Source organism: Copadichromis virginalis, linkage group LG1 (genome assembly GCF_057382275.1).
Source record: "Copadichromis virginalis isolate Kocher_CV1m ecotype Utaka linkage group LG1, C_Virginalis_male_GT1.1, whole genome shotgun sequence".
In the NCBI taxonomy this organism is placed as follows: Eukaryota; Metazoa; Chordata; class Actinopteri; order Cichliformes; family Cichlidae; genus Copadichromis; species Copadichromis virginalis.
In genome coordinates, this window is record NC_140618.1 from 8552192 (window position 1) to 8560481 (window position 8290).

General features: G+C 41.9%; 1 protein-coding gene across 2 annotated transcripts in view; it reads left to right on the forward strand.

Annotated features, from left to right (window-relative positions):
- The window catches only part of cskl (c-src tyrosine kinase-like), a 49079-nt gene extending 41172 nt beyond the window's left edge, over positions 1-7907 (forward strand). For both annotated transcript variants that reach the window (XM_085444410.1, XM_085444329.1), the window contains 8 exons: positions 2550-2643; positions 3142-3207; positions 3321-3420; positions 3614-3704; positions 4239-4312; positions 4853-5048; positions 6022-6108; positions 6437-7907. In XM_085444410.1, coding sequence (XP_085300536.1) covers positions 2550-2643; positions 3142-3207; positions 3321-3420; positions 3614-3704; positions 4239-4312; positions 4853-5048; positions 6022-6108; positions 6437-6619 — 891 coding nt within the window. In that variant the 3' untranslated portion in view covers positions 6620-7907. The remainder of the gene's footprint in view (positions 1-2549; positions 2644-3141; positions 3208-3320; positions 3421-3613; positions 3705-4238; positions 4313-4852; positions 5049-6021; positions 6109-6436) is intronic.
- The last annotated feature ends 383 nt before the right edge of the window (positions 7908-8290 follow it).

The following is an 8290-nucleotide window of genomic DNA, read 5'->3' on the forward strand; positions in this document are numbered from 1 at the left end:
CTGCTAATTACACATGGGAAGATTGTGATTTAGCCACTTGTGCTCTAAAAACACATTGTCATGCATTCTAAGATTGCATTTCAGTGATTATTTGTTATATAAGCAATGCTAATTAAGGTCCGTTCAGGGCTGTCTTTTTCAAGATCATATAGGCAACGCTTCAGAAATGATAAATAATGACCTGATAAATGCTATACATAATCTAAATGCATCATTTGTGTATAACTGTGGCTATTTTACATGTGCAGTTAATTTGTCTTCAGCCTTCCTTCACCATGCTGCCCCCTGGTGGTTATAATCATATCTTACAGTCTATAGTCATCACATCAGTCCACAGTTGTGTAACAGTGGTCACAAAGAGGTTTCATGATTTATGTAACTTCTGCTATCACTTAAGGAGGCACTGATTTCTTTTCACATGATTTTTTTTTTTGCCTTTGCAATTCAACGCAGATGGTCTTTATTTCTTTACTTGCCGTGACAAACAGGGTCCTTGCCTTTGTAATACTATCCTAAATTGATAAGCAGATATGGACTGGGATTAGATTATTTTGTTGTCTTTATAAGGATGAACTGTAAAGTGTAATATGGTCCCACAAATGTGTCTGCATACACGTTTCCATTTGGACAGACAGCAGAGAGGCGTTTTCACCCATGTCAGGTCTGCTGCCATGCAGTCTTCCAAAACCTATCTGCACATCGCTGGAAGCAGATGATGTATGCGTCTGCTGAAAGGCGATTGGTTGACAAGTGGGCCAGAATAGGGAAGGGAGTGACAGAAGAGTTCATCTTGAATGAGAGGATTGTGGAAAAAAATCTTAAAAGATCGGAAATACAGTATAAAAAGTAGAGACAGCAGCTGCAGTGGACACTTGTCACTGTCATTGTCACTTCAGCTGTTTATATGTTATAACCTCACTCTTCTCCGTGGCTGGCAGACAGACCAGCAACAGTACATGCCAGAGTGGCCCAAAGACCGGTTGTACCACATACTTTGCACGCTGCCTCCATCTGACAGCAGAGCTCTCTGTAGGTAGACGAGTCATCCCTGTATTGTCAGCTTGGTGCAAATGCACCAGCCCTCTCACCCTCCTCCTTGTTCCCACAGTAAATGCTCCCCAGGAACCTCACCTTTACACTAATACTGACAGTGTCCAGCAGAGGTTTAAACATTTCCCAAGTGTGATCTTTTCATCACAGTGTGTCTGACTTTAAAGTGTAGATTTTTATTCCTTTGTGTTTTTTGTTTGTTTGTTTTTTTAACTGACTTCTGTTGATAGTTACTTTTCTGTAGTGTAGTGATTATTTAAGCATTTTATATAGTAGCCAAAGCTGCAGGGGATGTAATTTTATAAGTGACTTGCCCTCCGTATTGTTGTCCCTTGATCTGTCCACATCTGAAGTAGCTTAAAGAGACTACACCTTATGCTTTTTCTTATTTTGTTTTACAATGGTGGATGCTCATATCATATTAAACATGTTCAAAGTTTCCAGTAACAAACAAGTCTACTAATGGGTCTGCATGATGTCAGTAAGGGCTGATATCCATAATTTGGTCATCTCAGACACGCAACTCAGGCTGTGAGCATAGGAGACCCACCCACAAACTTTACCAAAGGACAGCCAATCAAAAGAAATCTGTCTTAAAGGGAAGGAAGCTAAAATGTTTTACACAGTGGATGAGTCTCTGTGTAACATGAGTAGGAATCGTTTCAAATGGAAATGCAGTGAAAGACACATAAAAGACCTTTAGTAAGTTTAGACATAGTGGATCATCTGTCTCTTCAACTACACGAATTTAAAGAAAAAAAATAGAGCTTTTAAAGTAATAAAACTTTATTCTGGTGGATTTTTTTGGTTTGTTTTAGAGCTGGAAAAAGGGCAAATCTGAAAATGTACTCATGTCTTTTGTAACTGGAGCTGATTAGAAACACACACTGCTTTAATAGAGTACTTCTGACTGGAGCTGGAGTTAAATTTTACAGAGCAGCAGAAGCAGCCCTTAAACTTCAGGCGAACACCTTACTGTGTTTTCTCGCTTTGTACTCTGCTGTAAATCCTCCCAACTTTGCTGCTCCTGTTTTATTCCATCTTTCATATGGAAATGAGGCCGGGATTCTGTCGTCCCTCAAGACGAGCCTCCTCGTCTTTAACAAAGATGCATGTTGATAAAAGGTAAACCTGTCATGCTGTACCTGTTTGGTGGATGGAGCCTCCTCTCATAAAATCTGACAACACAGCTTGAATCTTCTTTTCATCGCTACCGTCACATTTTTCTGCAGAGGGTGGCCCCGAACATCAGCCTCTCTTTTGTTTTGCATATCAAAAGCTTGTATATAGACTCAACAGTATGAAGTAATCCAAGAACATCCGTATCGGATCATTCAGCTAGGTACAGTGGCACAGTACAGTATATACTGCTGACCTAAATTCAGGGAAAACCTTTTGAGAGAGGATTTTCTTTGTAACTTTTAACACTTGAAGCATACATACTTTTTTTTTCTTTATGCATGGAGATTGTATTTAATTCTCAAACTTTCTCTCTCCAGCACTACACCAAAGACGCTGATGGCCTTTGTACCAGGCTGATTAAACCGAAGTTGATGGAGGGAACAGTGGCAGCGCAAGACGAATTCTCTAGGAGTAAGAGCACATAGAGCTCATTACACAGCCCTACAGGGACACTGGCACCAATACACACAGGGACACTTTGTTATGCTTGTCTTTATATGCCACATTAACCTCACAGTATCAGATGCATGAACACACACACACAGTGTACAGAGAAATCCTGCGTCTCCTACGAGCTTTAATAGCATTAATCAACTGAGGGTGGTTAATCTTTGTGTGGCTGGGAACGACTGCTGGGCTTCACCGGCTCTCAAGGTCAATCTCCAGCTCTGTCTGTCTTTATTTACCCTCACATACCCATCTGACCCAGCTAATTCTTACACTAGAGAAATGCAAAGATTAATTCTCCTGCTTAAAGGATATACATCATTGTCAAAGTTATTTTAACAAGAAAATAGCTGCTGTAACTGCAAAGTCATGAACAGAGGATTTTTTTCATAACGCCTTTTTGGAATAATATTATTACTTACATTATGATTGCAGAGTGTCATTAACGTCCTCTTTTGGCAGGTGGCTGGGCCTTGAACAGAAAAGAGTTGAAACTCCTCCAGACCATTGGCAAAGGGGAGTTTGGGGGTAAGAACCAAATTTAAACAGGATATTTTCATATTTCATTTTCATTTCTCACATCAGGCCAAGGTCACCTTGGAGAATGTACTAAAACTTTGTCCCCTCTGTGTCCTTGTCAGATGTGATGGTAGGAGACTACAGAGGGACCAAGGTGGCGGTCAAGTGCATCAAAAATGACGCTACAGCACAGGCTTTCATCGCTGAGGCTTCTGTCATGACGTAAGATCCGCAGCTATTGCTTTTTGTACTTCACACCACCACAGATGTTTCTGTCTGCAGACATGTTTCTTCATCAAATATTAGGTCATCCTTTGTCATTTTTGTGGGTAGAAGTTGACCATGATTTTTAAAAAATATTTTACTGCATGCTTACCGCATATTTTTTTCCCCCTCTGTTTCTGTGTTTCGACAGGCAACTGAGGCACAACAACCTGGTGCAGTTGCTAGGGGTAATCGTGGAGGAGAGGGGCAGTCTCTACATCGTCACAGAATACATGGCTAAGGTCAGCCCAAGTGCTCTTTTATGACAAGTTCTAAAACTGGAAATGGTACATGCTCGCATTAACCCTCTGCGATTTAAACGCTAGTTCAGTACATTAGGAGAATAAAACACAGTCAAAACCACGCTAATGAAACAGTTGTTAGCCTTGCTTAGCATAAAGACAGGAGACACTGGAAAACACCTGACCTGACCCCATTCAGCGGGTACAAAAAGATTTATATCTTGTTTGTTTCATCTGCAGAGGGGGTTACAGGTTGTGCACTAGAGGAGGCATTTGCTTCTAAGCCAAGAAATGATGACGACTGTGACCTCATGTAAAACAGCAAATGGATTTTTAAAACACTTGTTATTGTACAGATGAAACAAATGTTTCCCCTTATTAAAAAAAAATACTTTGACATGTTTTCTTTTTTCGCACGGGGTCATCGATTTGGTTTTTACTCAGGCTATTCATGCTAAAAAATGTACCTACACAGTTTTCTGTGAGACTTTCTTGAATGTAAGCATTGTGTTAATAATCCAAACTGCACCACAGGGCAGCCTAGTGGACTACCTGCGCTCTCGAGGGCGGACTGTTCTCGGTGGAGACTGCTTACTCAAGTTCTCACTGTGAGTCTCTTTCAAGCAATTATTTAAAGAATTATTTAAAAGAACATTTTTAAACTGCTCTTTTCGGGATCTGAAACTAAATCACTGCCACTTTTAACCCTCTGCGTTCTTACTGAACTTCAGGAGAAAAGTGTCATAGCAGTAACATGAACGTTGTTTGCTGCAACTCATACATCCTTATTTATTTTAATTTAATAATTATCTAGCTAATATTGTTATCTAAAGCAAGTTAAGTCCATTGTGATCAGTACAAAGAATGAGTGTAAGCTTTCAGATGAGCATTATTATATGTTTGTCTCAAATTAATCAGTTGAAGTTTCATTTTTCTGTGCCAGCCTTGTAAGTTTTGAAATAACTTACAGTAGTGAAAAAACATTTTGGAGCATTTACATCTGAAACTAAATTGAAAATCATAATGGCTTAGTTTTCCCTCTAGCCAAGCTAATTTTCCTGACAAGGGCAGGTGATAAAAGTAAAATCCTCAACCACCTATTGCCCTATATTAGTTAGCCAGTTCTCACTCATCCTCTTTCCTGGCAGTGACGTGTGTGAAGCTATGGAGTACCTGGAAGCCAATAACTTCGTCCACAGAGACCTGGCGGCTCGCAATGTGCTGGTTTCTGACGATAACATCGCCAAGGTCAGCGACTTCGGCCTCACCAAGGAGGCATCCTCCATACAGGACACTGCCAAGCTGCCCGTCAAATGGACATCCCCAGAAGCACTAAGAGAGAAGGTGATGGGATGAGACAGGGTTGATGTTGCTGACTCGACTCTTAATTGATCTGAATAAGGGCGGTTTATTTAAAATGGATTAAAAAGGGGAGGCTGCAGGATATCAGTTTATTTGAATGAGAGTGCCAGTCCAAGACAGTCTTTTAAATAGTGGTATAATCTTGATCCCGGGTCTAGCAAGTTCATTAATAGTGTGTTTGTCTGCCCTAAAAGTATTTAAAGAGGCCAGTTTAACAAAGAGTGGTGTTTAGTGGCTCATAAACAGTTTTCCTGCTGGAGAGTAAAAGCAAGCCCAAAGGTTTTCTCAACATCTTAATCGAATCATCTGTCAAGCTGCCCAGAATTTCTGCCCAGATAAAGTAACTCTGGGCACCCAGAGCCTGACAGCAAAGAGTGTATGACTGTTGAACAAGCTGCAAATATGGGGGGGAAAAATAATTATTCAGCTCTATTTCCAACAAAGTTAGGACAATGTGTAAACAAATTCACTGAAATGTTAATGAATTAAGGCCTGAGTTTAACTGAAAATGTTGAGAATGAGAAATGTTTCTGAATTTGATGCCAACATCTTAATGTTGGTTTAAAAAAACACAGACGGTGTGTGTGTGTGTGTGTGTGTGTGTATATGCGAGGGTCAAGGCAGCAGACCAAAATATAATGGCTGTGGCAGCAGTGCAGTGGAAATGGACAGTTATAGAGTGGAAATCTTTATATTTAAAATGAAAATGAGGGACTGTCTATAAAAATGTCAGCAATTCCTTAAGTTTAAGCAGTCCTTTTGTTAATGCCCTTGAATTAAAGTTGAAAGTGTGCACTTCAGTCACATCTTGATTGTTTGGTTTAAAATCCACCGTGGGGGTGCATGTACTGTACGACCTGGTTTTGTTGGTCTGGAGGGAGGCGCAAGCCTGATCTGCTTTCTGAATGCCTTTATGTATAATGTATGAATTTCGGCTTCTCTCTTAATCCAACAGAGGTTTTCCACTAAGTCAGACGTTTGGAGTTATGGGATCCTACTGTGGGAGATCTACTCCTTTGGGCGTGTGCCTTATCCTAGAATTGTAAGTACCTTTATGGGATTTTCTGTGGCTCGCTGACGTCTGACATACACCAGCAGATGGCAGGCTTTATTGCCTGAACCATTTATTTATTTTTGTGCAAGATCAGTGTAACTGCTGGTTCTCTGTGTTGGCCTCATTCATGCCATGAAACAACTGAAGCAGGTGATGTGTCACCGGTTGATACGTTCGCATTTTTAGTTATTTTTAGTTATTCTTGTTATGTAGTTACCTTTGCCTGGAATATTGCATCACCTTTGAGTCCATTGCATCAGTTTGACTGATCAAAATGTTGAGCTAATGTCAGCATTTCTTTGTCTGTGTCTCTCAGCCGTTGAAAGAAGTGGTGCCTCGGGTAGAGAAAGGGTACAAGATGGATGCCCCAGACGGCTGCCCCGCCGTGGTGTACGACCTGATGAAGCAGTGCTGGACCTTGGATCCCGTGATGCGGCCCTCCTTCCGCATGCTGAGGGAGAAGCTCCAGCATATCAGAGCCAAGGAGCTCTACCTGTGAAGAGGAGGTGCTTGTGGGGGGTACCGGGGGAAGAGGACGGGGGCGAGATGCAGCCCAGCACAGCTGTAAAGTGGGAGGAGGAGAAGGAGAAGAGGGACCACAGCACTTTCCTCCTACCTGCCAAGCCTCTTGACCTGTGGGACTGCTACGCTGTGCCCCCTCCCCCGACCTCCACCGTCCACCAGCCGTCCTCTGCTTTCACACTAGGACTGTTTTCCTGTTTGTGTTGTATAGCTTTTGCCAGACAATTTCCTCTTCTCGCGATGGGCCGCTTCTCTTTCCTCCTCCTACACCTGCCACTGCTCACTCACTCTCCCTTCTCTTTGTCACTTGGTCCAAATTGCTCTTCTTCTTCTATGTGAAAGTTCCCTTTTGTTTCTTTGTATTTCCTCCCCTCCTCCTCCTCTCCTGAACATGGCATTAACTGGAGGGGAGGCTGGCCTTTTCCTCCACGTTTGTCAGGTGCTCTTTTCTTCTCCAGTCCACCCCACTCGATCATTCCCAGATTCCCATATCACCATGTGGCTTTGCATGCCTTTCAGCCCAACTCTGTCATTCCTTCCTTGCATCCCTCCTTGCTTTCCCTCGGCCTTGTTGTCAGGTGTGGGGCCTTCGCTCTGTGCCAAAGTGCCTCCAGTCTACAGAGCTCCAGACTTCCCTCCAACACTTCTTTTGATTGGACTGTTATGGTTTCAATTTTTATTTTTTAAACAAAATCTTTTTTTATTGCTTTCTTTGTTCCAGAGGTTATGAAACTGTTTGGGGTTTTTTTAAGTGGCATCTCCTTCACCTCCACCATCTTTACATCAGACTTTTTTTTTTTTTTTTTTTGGTTTTTGCTTTGTTAATCCAAGCATCCATGAAGAGCACGAGAATAGGAAGTGAGGAGACTTGGAGGGGGCCAGTGTCATGTTCATCCTTCCTTAAAGACCGCCCAGAGGAGCGGTAGGTGGGTGGTTGGGTGGCAGGGCAATAACAGGAGAAGAAGGGGGAGAGGCAGTTCACAAACATGGTTGATTCATCATACGTGGGCTTGTTTTTATATCAAAATATATTTAAAGGATTAAAAAAAAAAGAACAAGGAAAAACTGACTTGGACAGAGTTAAAAAAGGACGCTTTTCAGAAGCCAGGAGCAACTTGCCGTTAGGGATGTTCAGTGTCTCTGTGAATGCTAGGGTCGGGGTGGTGCATGCTGTGTGTGAGAGGCCTTGGGTTCAACTGTCAGTGCTTTCAATGTTCATTGTTTTATTATGCTATCATAATTATGAATAAATCATTCCATCTGAACAGTGTGGAAACACCTGCATAATTATATCTAAGTGTGTGTGTGTGTGTGTGTGAGAGAGAGAGAGAGAGAGAGAGAGAGCATATTTTAGAAGGAGGAGTGCTGTCTTACTGTACAAGCACCTCCCCACCTCTATGAATGTGTGGTTTTTGGATTTGACAAGCGCCAAATTTCAGGGTTGAAAATAAAGCAAATGCTAAAATGCCCAAAAAAAAAAACTGCAATTCCTCTGTTGGCCACTAGAGGCTGGCTCCAAAGTAAATTCCACCAGACAAAATTAACATGTTTACATCCCGGTACAATAAAGCCACATGGGCACTGCGCTATTAATGGTTCTAAAAAAAGAAGGGGGGGTTTCCACATCATGATCACAGTCCTTAGTGGA